At 36.8% G+C, this 15,407-nt stretch overlaps 1 protein-coding gene across 1 annotated transcript in view; it reads right to left on the reverse strand.

The window, feature by feature from the left end:
• Positions 1 to 307: 307 nt before the first annotated feature.
• SV2C (synaptic vesicle glycoprotein 2C) overlaps positions 308 to 15,407 on the reverse strand; it is a 113,653-nt gene continuing 98,553 nt past the window's right edge. The window contains exons 10-13 of the mRNA XM_063422443.1: positions 12,879 to 13,012; positions 11,437 to 11,640; positions 10,385 to 10,544; positions 308 to 688 (exon numbers count right to left, since the gene is read on the reverse strand). Coding sequence (XP_063278513.1) covers positions 505 to 688; positions 10,385 to 10,544; positions 11,437 to 11,640; positions 12,879 to 13,012 — 682 coding nt within the window. The 3' untranslated portion in view covers positions 308 to 504. The remainder of the gene's footprint in view (positions 689 to 10,384; positions 10,545 to 11,436; positions 11,641 to 12,878; positions 13,013 to 15,407) is intronic.

Consider the following 15,407-nt stretch of genomic DNA (forward strand, 5'->3'; position numbering starts at 1 on the left):
ACCACCTAAGCACAGCTGCAGAAAGTCTCTGTTCCCAGCACTGATGCAATCAGCTGAGTCTCCTGATAAATGCTGCATGCATTGATACATCAACATTCCCCACACCAATACTGCCAAGTAATTGACTTGCATGTCTGTACTGTTACCAAAGCTCACAATCCTATGGCCAAATTTAGCACGTGTATTTGAAATAATTTGACTACTTACATTTTAAATATCTAATTATCAGTATGATTTTTACCTTCCTGGATATGTCACCAAAACTGTTTTAAGAGGTAGCTTTGCACTTTGAAGTGAAATAGGTTTGAATAGCAAGGAATGCAAGCAAACAAAAGTGAAATTTGAAACTTTCATGCGGAGATTGCTAAATCTCTGCTGCTCCAAAGTATCTTTTGAGTTTGATTTCTGACATTTGAGCACTCTACTGTGTGTTGAGAATCTGAAGCCTTTGCACCACCAGACATTTGTACAAAGAAGGAAATAAATAGTGAATGTTTTTTCCAGTTACATCAACACCTGGGTTCTTGTATCAGGGAGCCGAAGTCCTACCAGACCTCCACATACTAGAACAGTAGAAGCAAGGAGAATAGGGATTGCTTTGGTGATACCAACAAGGGAACCAAATATTAGGTTTCCAAGTACAGCTGCAGCTTTGCATAGTGCATTCAAAAAGCCAAAGCCTGTTGCCCTAAAAGAGAAAAAAATAGAAGAAAGTTAAAATACAGGTGGAAGAGTAATGCCTTTGAGACACATCCTTAGTGCAAATAAATCAGTACAGCCCCAATGTCTTAAACAAAATTTATGCCAATAAGGATTCTGTGCTCATATTCTTTGCTCTGATTTAAAATGAGAAGTCAAAGCTCAGCTGCTACAGTATTTCATTGAGGCAATTCATTCTTCTGCCTCAGGGATCAAAATGTGAAATGAATGACTGAACAGTGAGTTTGCACCTCTAGAGTTCAACATGGAACTTGCAAATGGAAATTCAGTAAGACTTAAATGGCTACATTAGGAGAGTGGACATGTCAAGAAGCTCCTCAAAGAGAAGTGTTTTGTCATCTGTGTGATGATTAATAATCAGAATTAAAGGATGCTCATCTCAGGGTACTGAATTAAAGTGAAGTTTCCTACAGGTGGTACACATGTTGATACAGTGCTTTTTCAAAGGCTAATGAGACCTCCACTATTAATGAATGTTCATCCTTCAGAAGTAAAGATAGGGTGTATAAAAACCTGTTGGGTGAAAGAGATACCTGAGAATCTCTGGACAAAAGGAAAAGGAAATAGATTGCCAACAGAAAGTATGACACTGGTAATTTGGGTGGAGTCTTGCATGGCAGCAATGTGATTTTAGTATTCTGAAGTATTTTAATTATTTTGTAACTCTTGCATAGACGTATTATGCAAACTGCCATGATCTAAATTGTGTTTTGACATGACTGAATGATTCATTGGTGCAGGAATAAACTTGTCCTACCAAAAGTTTCCTAACAAAGATATCTGTGTAATGGTAGAGTCTGTAACACTTCTCAGCTCTCTTAGAAATTAAAGATAGAAAGTCTATGAGGAGTTCACACTGTGTTTACTAAGACAAAGTGAGAAAAAAAATCAAGAAGGTAGTTTTAATTTTCAGAACAAAATATTTCCTGCTTGAAATGCAATTAAAAGACCTAGTCTAAACAGCAGAATTAAGAGAAATGCTAGTGATCTAAGTGACTTAAAAAGAGCTCTAGTTATTCTACTGAAGCACCTGTGAGGGAAAGATCTCTCATGCCCAGATGAAGATTGAATTTCCAGGAAGTTTGAAAAGCTTCTACTGGAGCTTCTAAAGAGGAGCCCAGAGAATCAACTTGAAGTAAGAACACTTGACCCCAGCTGAGAGCAAGGATACAGCATCTCAGTGCTCTTCACAAAAGGGACTTTTGATTTTGCCAACAGCAAACCATGATATCAAGGCATGAGAGATGCTCTGTCTGAAGCAGCTGATGGACACAGCCCAGAGTGTCAGAGTCACCTCCTCTGCTCTTTTTGGCAGATCTGTGTCTCAATAGTGTGGGTCAGTTAGGCCTTTTGGTGTCATGCTTACAGGCTGTATCCTAGGGGAGAGGTGAAAGCTTCAGTCTAGGAGAGCTGACCAGGATAAAGGGGCTTTCAGCACTCTCCATGCCCTGTCTGGGATACTTAGGAATAACACCAGTCCTGGTGTGTATGAGGACCCTTCATCAAAAGAATGATGAATAGGTCTAGATCCTTCTTGTATATTTCTAGAATACTGTGGTTTGCTCTGTGAGACATAACTCTAGTTAACCCACAAAGTCAACTCCACAATCTGAGCAAGGTCCAGAATGTGCCATTTTGAAATGATGGTGACCTTCCTGTCAAATTCTTAAATCAGTCAAAAGAATGTCTGCACAACAGAATTAAGACATAATAATTCTATTCTTCTAATTCTATGATTCTAATTCTTCTAATAATTTTTCCCATTATGTTAAATATTTATTTTCCATTGTTGCAGACAGTTCCCTTACCTAAAATGTTATAAAAGTAAATTCAGAAGAGTTGATAATGTTCTAGCGTCAGCATTGTGTATTTTGTGTCTTTTCCGAATCTGGGATAAAACACAAATTACTATTTTTTTTTTTCTTTTTCTTTTTTTTTTTTTTTTTTTTAACTGGGTGATTGTATATTTATTTATTACTAGTTTGGCAATATGTCTCTTGCATTCCCCAGCAGTATTTCAATCTCTTTGAAATGTCTGATATTTAGGAAAGAATTTACTGTTTTTTCTGAAGTAAGCACAATTCCTCTTTGTGTAAAGAATGGCACCCATCCAGATAGTGCCTGACACTAAGTACAGGCAGCATCTAAAGAAAAAGAGACAGGTCATTCCTATGGCCGAGTAGAAACTAACCAAAAAAAACCCCAAGTGGAAGAGAACTAGATATATCTCCTGTTCAAAGTCCTTATTTACTTGTTATATCTGTATTTGAACCTGCAGTACTTTTACAAAATACATAGTGCTAAGGAAACCTAAACATGCACATCCTGGGCATAACAATTTTGGAAAGGACATGTCCTGCCCTCGGGCAGTCCAGACCCCTGAGGGCTGCCAGAGAGCACATTGCTGAGAGCAGCAGATGAGGAGACTTTGGGAAGTGTTGTCTTTGAAAATTTCTGACAGAGGAACTTTTGCAGCAGCTCCTTGAAAATGACTTCCTCAGAAGAGAAAGGAGCAAGTTAAAACATGTCCATTCTAAGCATGACCTTTGGAGGAATGGATCTGAAACAGGAGCGTGAGATACACCGAAGGAAGGAAGCAGAGAAGAGCCATCCTACTGGGGTGAACTTCCAAAGCCTGTGATAAAACAAGCAAAGCTCTAGTAGGGGAACATTTGTCCTCCAGGGACAAATATGAAGCCCTGAATACCTGGAGGAACATGACCCAGGATGGGTTGTAGCTACTGAGAGGGAAGGAGCACCAGACTGACGGATCTCGTAGGGTTCACAAAATCAGAGAGGGTAAGGCTGAAAGGGGCCACAGTCAGTCACTTGGTCCAAACTCAGAGCTCAGACAGGGTCATCTTAGTCCAGCAGCTGTGTCCCCAGCCTGTCCTAGTTATTCTTCCTGAGGAGCAGGACCCTGTGTTTGCCTCTGTTGAATTTCAGATGGTTCTTCTCTGTCCACATCCCCAGCCTGTCACAGTCCTTCTGAAGGGCTGCACAAAACACCCAGGTAGGCAGGAGGTTCTTGAAGAGGAAAGGACTTTGTTTAAAATAGACTGCATTGCAAGCAGGTAGAAAGAGGTAAAAGATAACACAACTGGGCTGGAAAATCGAGTTTATGTGATAGGATAACAGAGATTTCAGCTATTCTGAAGAACTCAAGGGAAGAAGGGAAGGAAAAGAGCCAGAATGGTTCTAATGTCAGCCTCATTTATGCACAGAAAGTACTTCTAAAGTTATGGTGGTGACTGGTTGTGATCAGAGTCTGCACATAAATACGATTTTCTTGGTTGCCAATGCTGATGTAAAATCAAACTTAACTCTGAATGACAGTAACAGAAAAAAAAAAAGAAGAAACTAGACACCTAGTCATCAACAGCCTCAGAATATTCAAAGATACCAGAACTCCCCAAAGAATACATAGATCCAGCTAAAACTAATTTGAGTAGATACAGGCAGGAAATCTTTGGAAAAGCAATAGCACATAACATATGGGGATGTTTTACTAATATTTAGTGTTGTTTTATACTACCTTTAAAAGGTAAGCTGTTTCACAGATGTTAGCTGCTTATATCAACTAGCTAAGACAGTAGTCTGGATAAAATTTTCTGAGCAATTTGAACCATTTCTTTCCATGTTCTGGTCTCTACAGATGCCACTGTTGTTTAGATATATTACTGTTATACCCAACATTACTTTATTGAGCTTTAAAGTAATTTCATAATGCATACAATAACTTTTCTGTCAGAACAAAATGAAGGTAATGTTTTTGCACTGAAAAACCAATTCTGTTTGTAAAATGGACTCATAGAATTTTCCTGATTCTAAGGGGTTTTTATTAGTCTGATTCCATTAGTGTTATCAAATTATAACCACATAAAAGTATGAAAAAAAAAGCTTGTTTTATTGCCCTTAGCTACCCTAATAATTGAAAAATGAACAACCCAGAAGAAGTTTAATCTTTTAATCTTTAAGCAGATTTCAGGCATCTCCTTTTGCCTAAAATAAGCACATAATTGTCATGAACAATAAGATGTTAACAGGCTTATGTAAATTGTTGTTACAACCTGTACCTGAAAAGCATTTTCACTGTTTGATCTTATACCTTCATACCCTTCAATTTTAATACTGTGTTTGGATGTGTTTGTACTTCTAGTCAAAACAAGGTGTTCAAACCATTATGGAGCTCTAGGGGTAGCAAATACAGACTAATTGTTTTTTTTAAATATCATTCTTAGAACAGTGTTTGTGATTCAAACCCTTTAAAATTTGTATTAATTCATGCTTTTATAATTAATACTCCTGAATCCAAGGTAATAAAAATAACCAGAAAATAAATATGCTGCAAATCACACATGTGTGTGACTATAGTCTGTTACAGTGTTAGTACAGTCTCTGGTACAGTGTTTGAGGAAAGTGCAAGAGTGCCAGCAAATGATCAAAGTTGTGCAATGTGATCTCAGCATCATTTAAAAATTAAGTGAAAAATTATAAGGGAATAGGGCCATTTACATATATACACCAATTTTATTTGTGTTGATCAATTATTGAACAAACATTTGCACAAAAATGTCGTGTTAACTTCACGAGTAATCCTCATTACTGGTCAAGGGAGACCAGTCCTAAGTAGCAAGAATCCTTTGTCCAGCTAGAGACTTCACTTAAGTCTTTCAGGCACATCAGTAAGAAAATGCTGGTTAATCCATTTGGCATTGTCTTTAAAAAAAAAACAAACCAACCCAGATACAGATTTTAGTATTGACAGGAGAAAAATATGAATATGTTTTGTAAAAATGTCAGGATTAAGAGAAAGCTGGATGTTACTGAAGAGGAATTTTCCCTGATGTATTTTGCTTCTGCTCCTGAGAAAGCTGTAACAAAGAAAAATGCCTAGCTTCCTTTCATCCAAGGTCCACATAAAAGTGGCAAGGGTCCAAACAGTTAAAAATAGAGGGATTATCCAAGCCTTTAGATTAAAAGGGCTTGTTTCCTGATTGCCACATATGTTCCTTCTTAGACCAGGTGCTTGTATTCCTGCACAAAATAGCTCAGATCCACTTTTCGACTGCTGAGAAAATATCTGAAACTTCATTGTTCTGCAGAGTAGCAGTGTGCTACTAAATGTGTAGCACATATATTTGTTATCTTTCTTGCCAGAGCTATTTAAAACATCAAGTTACAACAAGATTTTGTTAGAATTGATAATACGTAAAACATTAAAACAGAGTTTCCAAATTTTCCATGGACAGCTTTCTGATGTCCAGATATTTTATATTCTGTTAAAAAATTAGTACAGAGATATATATCATGGCTTGATCAATTATAATGCTTAGTGTGCAAATCAAACCATAAAATTTGCCTTCCTTCCTTGGACTACTGCAAAAGGCATAGGTGTGGCAGGTCATGCCTTAGAAACCTTAACATTTCAGCAAAATGCAGTTGAACTGTATCCACAGGATGAGAGTAGAAAATAGCTGTCAGGAAATCTACTGTAAGTCAATTACTGCTATTATGACCCAAAAGAATTGAAAGTTTCTCTTCTGGCTTCCACGCCAATACAGACTTGGACATAAGATACTGTGAGAATAATATTTATTGCTCTGGGCATAGATCCTAGGGGTTCAAGAAGAAGTGAAAAAATTAAATATCATGAACTGAAGATAGGAGACTTATTTCTTAATTATGGCCAAACCCTTATGAGATTTTATCAGAAGCATTAAAAAAGGCAAAACAGGATGACTTAATTTTATAGCTCACCTTGAATTCTAAGTATTCCTGGACAAGATTCACCCAGATCTATGGCAGATAGATGTAAAATGATGAATTGTTGGTTATCTGATGCAAACTGATTTATTCTCTATCTGGGAGATGATCTATTTCTGAACCACTTTCTATTTAGGTTTAGTTATTTGTTGTGTCATCTCCCTGATGAGAATCTTGTCTTACAAGTCTGGCACTTCCCAAGTTCACAAGAAGATACTTACCGTTTACGGGAAAGTAAAAATTGCATTTTAAGGTAATAAAAATGTCCTAATCTTCTTTCTTCGGAGAACTTAAGCTTTCTTCCACCCTTATTCCTATTGCAGGCAGAGCTGAGGAGCTGTGCAGGCCCCCTGGGCACACACATTACAACACCAGCCGTAATTACCTCATCACACAATATTGTTTTTCCGCATCACCCTGCCAGTGCAGAGAACAAAGAGGGCTTGAGGGTAAAAGATAGATGTAGTGAGGAAAACTTAGTTTCCCTCATCTGCTGCAGGAGTTGGAAGATGCACTGTGAATAGGATTGGGAACCCAACTGAAGAAAACAGTTTCATGGTTAAGAGAGTTGAGTGCTCTCAGAAGAAAGGATAAAATCCCTACCCCTGCCTCAGAATTTGCATATGATGCCAGCAAGTCACACAAAGCTAACCAAATGGTCTTTAAGCATGTATTTCATATTTTCTAGGTGCTCAGCTGAGCACCTTCAGGTTTATGTTGCTGGAGTGCTAGGCACCTATAGCTGTATTGAAGTTGCACTTTCAGCCCATTCCTTCTTCTAAAATGCTCAGTGACTGGAATTTTTGGTATCACACACTCCAGCCTTCAGATTTCCTCTCCTGATGGATAGCAGAGTCCATTAAGAAGATAAGGCAAAAGACAAGAGAAAATAGAAGTTCTTTACATTCTTCAGTTGCATTAGTTTACTTGCTTATTGGAAATCACTAGTTTGTATCTATCATGTGTGACTTTTAAAATCTGTGTATTGAAAAGTTAAAAGAAAGGTACTGATTTCATCAAAATATTATTCATTACTTCATATGTATCATCTGGCTGACAGAAACCCACTTATGACCAGCATTAGTAATGTTATTTTCCATTTTAACACTACTTCATCATCTACCTGACAACTATTTGAAATCTATGCATCCTCTAATATCTGTTACAGCAGTTGTACAAACCAGCTGAGGTTTTATGAGAATGTGAAAGCAAAAGCTAACATAAAATAGCACAAAATTTGGCTTATCAAGAAAGTAGGATAAACTATGTAGTTACCTCAATTCCCAGGATCAGTACACGAAAATGTAAATATGTAGGTGAGTGTGAATTCATACAGAATCCAAATCTGTCAAGATTTTGAAACAACCATAACTGATGAAGAAGAAGCTGAACCGTGTGCCCTGCATCACACAGACTGCACATTGCCAAACTGCTCACCACACTCCCACCTGACAAAAAGCCACTGTGATCCCTAAACGCCTAGAGTACGATTTATGAAACACCTTTCATACTACACTGCACAACATCAGCAAAGCCCCTGCAGTTCAGCAACTGGCTGGTCTCCAAGAGCAGGAAAAGGAGAGGCTACCCAGCCCAGCCTCTTGTGCATGTTAGCATGAACTGGCCTCCTCCCACCCACCTTTCTCTGAGCCCAAACTCCAGCTGCACATTCATGGTCATTTCACTGACAGGCTGGAAGAAAATAGTACCCAACATGGACAGAGTGAGCAAAGATTTCGTGCTTAGATTCCCTTTACAGAAGAATCTGGAAGCCAGTTTCAAGACCAGGTTCATTCTGGATTTGTAGCAACAGAGCATCATCTAAAGTAGGAAGGGTTTCATATGCAAAACCAGATCAGGAAGCTTCATGTCCCACCTATGCTGAGAAAGGCAGTTCAGCCCTAGAGTTACTTGCAGAAGCTGGAAATTCCCAGCAAACTGGCAAGATGTGCCTGATTATGGAGATCACAGGACTCTGAGAAGGAAACCCAGGTGAGGAAACCCAGGTATCAGAGGTGAGCAATGGTGGTTGCTAAACTGCAGTAGATGAAAAAAAATTACCAGAGAAAAATTCTTGTAAACAAGTTATTTGAGTCCCTGACGGTATTAATTTTCAAAAAGTTCTACAAAACAAGAAGTAGCTTTGCTCCAGTCTAAAAAAGAAATATCTCAAATTGGTTGTTTACTTATAACCAAGCTGGCAAAAACTAGCAGTCATGGTTCCATCACTATCAGAAACTGTATATGTCACCTATGTCTTTCCAGGCATAGGTAAGTTCACCCAGCAACCTTTCTGAACTGATAATACAAAGGGACAAATCTTTTTTCTGATTTGTTATAAAGAGCAACTCAGCTTCAATTACGTTTCTGTGTCCAGAGAGTTATTCCTGCATACAAAAGATTTTTAAATAGAGAAAAGATGAGTGAGAAATTGCTATAGTCCCAAAGCTAGCAGAAACTATTAAAACAACCATTAGCTACAACTACAGATGCCTTAACATCTGTATAGATATATATAGATAAGTATCAGTTACATCCTTTTTATCATTCCTAGTAATGATTTTTTTTCCATTACCACCAATGACTTTTTCAACTATTTTTCTTTACTTCATTTTAGGAAAACATATGTGGCTGCTACATTCAGGAATACCCCAAAGATGGTAATTTCTACAGGATATTTATTAGAATTATATCATAGCATTTGGATGGTGGAAGAATTGTTGCCAGAAGAGCAATTTCCTGAGGTGTAATAAAAATACTAGCACTTAATATTAAAGCTTAGAGCTTGGGATTCATAAATAGCCTGGTGTTGTAATTCTATATAATTACAGCTGTGGACATCAATTTCTTGTCTGAAGAAGCACATAATTTTAAAATTACTATGAAAGGAAAACAGCCTACACTTTGCTATATCTCTTCATGGACAACACTAAAGACAGTGGAACTCCTTTCCAAAAAATTACACCTGCCAGCAAGGCATCATACATTTACAAACAGGAAATATTTTTCACTTCATTTCAAACATCCAGTAAATGACATAATAATTAGCACTGCAACAGGAGAAAGGAAACAATGTCCTTTGTTAGGAATTTGGGCAATTTTACATAATTTTATTTTAGGGATTTGAGAGGGGAGAAGTATTCAAGGTTATTAAAGAAAGTGCAGCTTTTACATTTTTGTGCTCCCCATACAACAGAATATGACTCAACAGTTCTTCCTTCAGTCCATTAAGTGACAAAAGGTCAGGATTAAAAAGTGCCCTGTGCCTGAAAAAAACCTAACCCTTGTCGTCTAGCAGCAATGCAGGATTTGAAAATTGTCCTGAGATTTCCTGCAAGAGCCCTGAAGAGTCAGGAGGAGTGCCCAAGGTATTTTTTTCCCACTTAATGTATGATCCTAGTGGCCCTGCATACAAATTCATGGCAGACTGATTAGCAGCTCAGGGTGGTTCAGACAGTAATTTTTATCATGATGCCCACCATTTCACTGTGAACAGACAAATTCAGCCGTATTGCTGGTTTGGACCAACTATATAAAGTTATATATACACTTCATATAAAGTTAAACTATGGGAAAATCAAAGACACTCCATTATTGCTTTCAGAAATACTACTCACTATCTGTGTTTTAAATCAAAGTAGCTGTTAGACCTTCTGTTTTCAAATTAAACTACATTTATGGTATTTTCCTGATTAGGTGATATTTGATGCAAAATACATACCAAATTGCTCAAAACCCCTCATAATTTCCTTTTACTTTTCATTCAAGACAAATTATTCATTTGGTCCTCTCAAAACATCATGTGTGAGCCTCTAAGGCTCATACAAAATAATTTCTATTTGCCATTTCTTCTGGTACATAGCATCAGTGAGGTTAGGGGAGGTGTATCTGCACTTACCTTCTGTCTGTAGGGTACAGCTCCACAGTAATGACATCTAGAGAGTTCCATGCTGAGATGGTGAGGCCGTTGTAGAGGCACAGCATACCTATCATCATGGATTCACTGGTCCCAAACCACAGGAAAAAACAGCTGATGCCAGAGAGAACCATGGAACCACCTGGGTACGGGACAGGTGAAACAAACAGGTAGTGGAGTTGTATTCAAACAATAACCTTTGTTTTGTCTAATATTTCTGTACATAGAGTGTAGCTAAATAAGTGACCCAAATATTTGAGTTAAAAACCAAAGAGACCTCCTCTACTGGTAAGGCCAGACAGAAAGACAAATGTTGAAGGAAAGAGGTCACAGAAAAAAAAATACAACTCCTCACACATCAGAATATATCACAAAGTATTAAGGTAAAAGCTTCTTTGAATTCACAAAGCAAGATGCCTGAGGAAAACTACCCCCATTATTTTTTGTTCATCATCTTTTGCAATTACATGAAACCTGTTCATATCATACAAGCACCATATTAATTTCATTGTATTTATATAGAGATATTGTCCTAGAAAATTAAGACAATGAATTACCACATAGTTATTGAAGTAAATTGAAAACAGATTTTAGGCAGTCCACAGGGGACACCTTTCAACAGTGTTTCTATGTAAAATAGGTAACAAAGAACAGCTGGTACTTTCCAGGAGCTGCTCCACTAGCTGAGGGTCACCTGTGCACACCTTGCTTTCCTTTCAGCTGGAGCAGATATAAACCAATGGTCATCAGTCTCCAGAATCACATTCTAAATGCCTAGGTTATGGCCTTGTAATATCCTAGTGTATCCTTTTAATATCCTATCCTATAATTTAGTGTGGAGGAGCAAGTAGAGGTGGCTACAGATACCCTTTTTTCCCTAGAGTTTCTAAACTGGGGACTTTTAAAAGCTGTACTTATGATGCCACATAAATGACATATCTGCAGAAGGAATGTTTTTCATTTCTCTGAGCAAAATTCCTTGGAAAGAAGACATGTAACTTTTGAAGTCCCCTGCACCAAAGTGAAGCTCCTACCTAGCATTGTTAACCGTCCTATTCTATCCATCAGGAGAGCAGACACGATATTTCCTGGTAACACTGCCAAAGTTCCCAGGAAATTAACAAAGTAGATCCAGTAGGCACTGTAGTCATCATCAAAAGAAATCTGGCATCCTGTCCTGACGTGAAAAAATGTGCAATTTATCAATTCACTGTCAACAAATTTATACTGCTCGAGATCTGTGGAAAGAAGAAAAAAGAATCATTTCAGCTAACAGCCAACTCCATGTGCAACTTTTGATTAAAAACACTTCAAGCTCAAGCAACTTTAATTACAACTTGGAGTTTTCACAGCTTTCCAAAATGGGGACTAGGCACTGCTGTTAATTTGGATAGTTTTTTCTCTTAGTAGAAAAATTTACAAAGCTCTTTCCCTACTAAAGCCTGGAATTAGGAAGTTATATTACTGTATTTTAGCCTGCTTGGACTGTATTTGGTTAAGGCCTTTCAGCACCAGCTGGTCTTGCATAAAATGCCCTAGGGTGTCTGCCAGTTTCTATGACTCAATCTTTCTCAGTACAGGAGTTTTATTCCCTGATGAGACTATCAATTGTGCTCAGTTTGGTTTGACTTCCTTTAAGTGATATGTTCCTGTGCAATTCAGTTTAAACTGATTTTCATTTCTGAGAAGGCTTAATGGTCTTCAGCTTGCCCATGGATGAGTTCTCTATGTAGTTAATTCTTCTGCCAATACCATTCCAGAGAACTACCCCTATATTTTTTTTCCTGTTCCTTCTGTCAGCCTTTTAAAGCTGAACCCAGAATACCTTCCTTCCACATAAAGGTGATTGCTTGCTCTGAAACCTAGCTCTATTACTGTTATGTCTGCTGTAGTTACAGGAAAGTGGGAAGAAGTGCCCCATCCTTCCAACAAGCTTAGCTCTTCTTTCAGTTATGTTTTGTTAAACTGGAGAAAAAGAGAGTCTTCTGTTTAAATATGAAAATATGGATTCATATTTTTGTCACAATACTTAGGAAATCAAGAATGGTTGTAGACTAGGTAATTTGAATCCTAAACTCAGTTTCCCCTGCCACAGCAAGCATAGAGAACAAAGTCTTTCACCAGTCCCTTTTGGACTAAATAAAAGTAGTTAAAGCTACTAGTAAAACAGTAAATGTATGTTATTCTCTCCAGGCTGAATCTCTTTGGAGATGGTGGAAATCAAAGATAAAAAATAAATCATTCATTATGTGAATAAAATAAATCATTTACTATCTGAGTCAATATTAGGCCCACAGTATCTCCTGTGTAGTGAGATCCTTTCACTTCTCTATTGTAACAAGCTGGTTGCTTTTTATATATTATTATCCTTCCTTACAAGAGGACTTCTTGTATGTCTTGTTAGAAATCCAGAAATTGTAAACATAAGATGAGAACATGCAGCTGACCAATGGGCATTTAAGGCTCTTTCTCATACCTGTGTTGTAGAAGGTGGTATTCACAAAAGTACAGTTCCTGAAGTATGTGTTCAGTGAAGTAATGTCTTCAAAAACACAGTTCTTAAAGAGTGAATCTTCAAAGGTTACTGATTTAAACTTCATCATAATAAACCTGCTCAATACAAAGAATTGCTGTCAATCTACCTTCATAGTTTTGAAATGGCAACAGATGCAGCTATTTAGATCTAAAAATTCTCAACCCCAGTAACAATGGTTCCTTTGATGTATTTTGCAAATGTGATTAATGATTAACTTATTCTAGAATACTATTGTTCAGAAGAAGAATTAGTGAGACAAATAGCTCCACATAGTTGCTGGCTCAAACTGTTAATATAATTTGTTTGATAATATTTCCGTTGTTACTTGTCCTTAATCATCAGTCAAAACCAATGCCATGACATCCATGAGACAGCCTTGTAAAATCACAATTGCTAGTAATTTGACATTACACCTGGACACAGGGAAATCATGCTTCAGAAATTCAGTCCCTAGAAATAAACAAGTAATTGCTAATACCAACAAGCTGATTAAAAAGAAAGAATTTTTTAAAGTATCTTGATTTTTCAGAGGAACACAGTGGCTACTGGGTTAGGATCAAATGCAAAACATACTGGCGTTAAAAATTGTTATCATAAAATGGTTATAACACGAATAAAAAGTTACATTGCCAGTTATGTAGCTAGGCATCTAACTATGTCCTCATTAATTCTGTGCCTATGGATGCAATTACAATTATAATTACTATGTAAATAAAACTGGCATAAACAATTTGCTGGTAGCTTTTTTTTATTTCTGAACATTCTCCTTCCTACTGACTCTCATTTAACACCTAGGTTTTATCAAAATATTAACAGAAAAAAGTCAGTGACAAATTATATTACATACAGTAACTTTCTACCCCAATGTCACTAGACCAAAACAATGCTTTTTTGAGTACGAATTTTTTAGTAAAATTCTATCAAATAACATGATTATGCTAACAACAGCAACCACAACAAGGATGTGGAAATGCATTATTATTTTTGTGATGCCTTTGGTTTCACATCAAGGTGTGGGAAAAAAGGGCAATTTTTTCTTCCAGACACAGACCAGCTTTATTCAAATCAAACCTGGTGTCACTAGCTAAGTATTTTTCTTATAAGAAAATCAATAATAGGAATAGGAACACAAAAAATACGCTATCTACAAAGGAGCAGGAATTAAACTCTATCACGAATAAATTTGTTGGAACCACATCTTTATGAGAAAGGAGAGAAAAAGCTAGTAATATTTATCACAGTAAGTGATTTGCTAACTAATGAATTTCCTTTTTGTATTGGTCAGAAGAAACAGTGTTTTCAGTCCATTTGTTTTAGTTATGATATCATTGCTCATTTGTGACAGACTGATTAAAATCAGGCTGGAGTTACTCATTATCATTTTTCATACAGCACTTTCCATTCTAAAATGTAGACCAGTTCCAGAGGAGAACAAAGAATATATAGTGATTAGGTTAGTCAGTTGAAACAGAAATGACAGACTACATGTTCTGCATTCCTCTGATGCACTTTTTACCTTTGGACAGGAAGTATGTGACTACATTAAAATTGGTGTTACAATGATTTGAATTAAAACAGGAAAGCAATGTATTAAAAAGTCAAGTATTGATGGATCTTCTCATTAAAAAAGAGCATGAAGGAAACACTGAGACTGAGGGTGAGTAGGGCATTGAAACATTTATGAAGGAAAGATATCAAATGGGTTCATACCTCTTGGAAAACGTTTTGTGAATCCCAAATAACTGTCAGAGGCATATTAAATTTGCACATTTGAAAGACTGAATTACTGATTTAGCATAAATTAGTCTTAGATTTAGTGTTTTACAAAAAATATTCTGTTTAAATTGATACAACCCCAGTTACTGACAGTTCTTTGATATTAGGAGAACATCTACATTCTGGAAAGGAGTGGGACTTGGAAGCTATGGCTAGGTTAAAAATCAAATAACTGCTATTTTTTTTCTTCAATGCATAAACATTTAACTATGTCAAAACTCAAACAGAACCACTACTACTACTACTACTATTACTACTAAATCATCACAAAATAATCAATTTTATTCACTTACATACAGATTTTCCTACGGAAATAATAATTACTTATTATCACGACTTCCAGCAGGCCATTCACATGGTTGTTCTGTACATTTCTTAATAGGAAACAGATACCTAAACCAGCTGTGTTTAATTTTCTCCAAGTTATCTACTTATTTGTGAAGTCCAGATATAGCCTTAATATATTTGCCTTTGGCTAAAAAGAAAATCACAAAAGGCATTGCTGGAGTGTTTCTCCCCGTTTCAGAGTTGTTCATGCTTTTTATTGGTTTATGCTTTTTATTGGTTTACAGTAATGCTTGGCTTTCATTTTTCTGTGATAAGATCCTAACCTCCCAATGTTCAGCCTTTTCACAGGAGTGTCTTTCATCAATAAAAAAAGAAACAGCAACAGAGATGAAAGCACATCTTTGC

Source organism: Prinia subflava, chromosome Z (assembly GCF_021018805.1).
Source record: "Prinia subflava isolate CZ2003 ecotype Zambia chromosome Z, Cam_Psub_1.2, whole genome shotgun sequence".
In the NCBI taxonomy this organism is placed as follows: domain Eukaryota; kingdom Metazoa; phylum Chordata; class Aves; order Passeriformes; family Cisticolidae; genus Prinia; species Prinia subflava.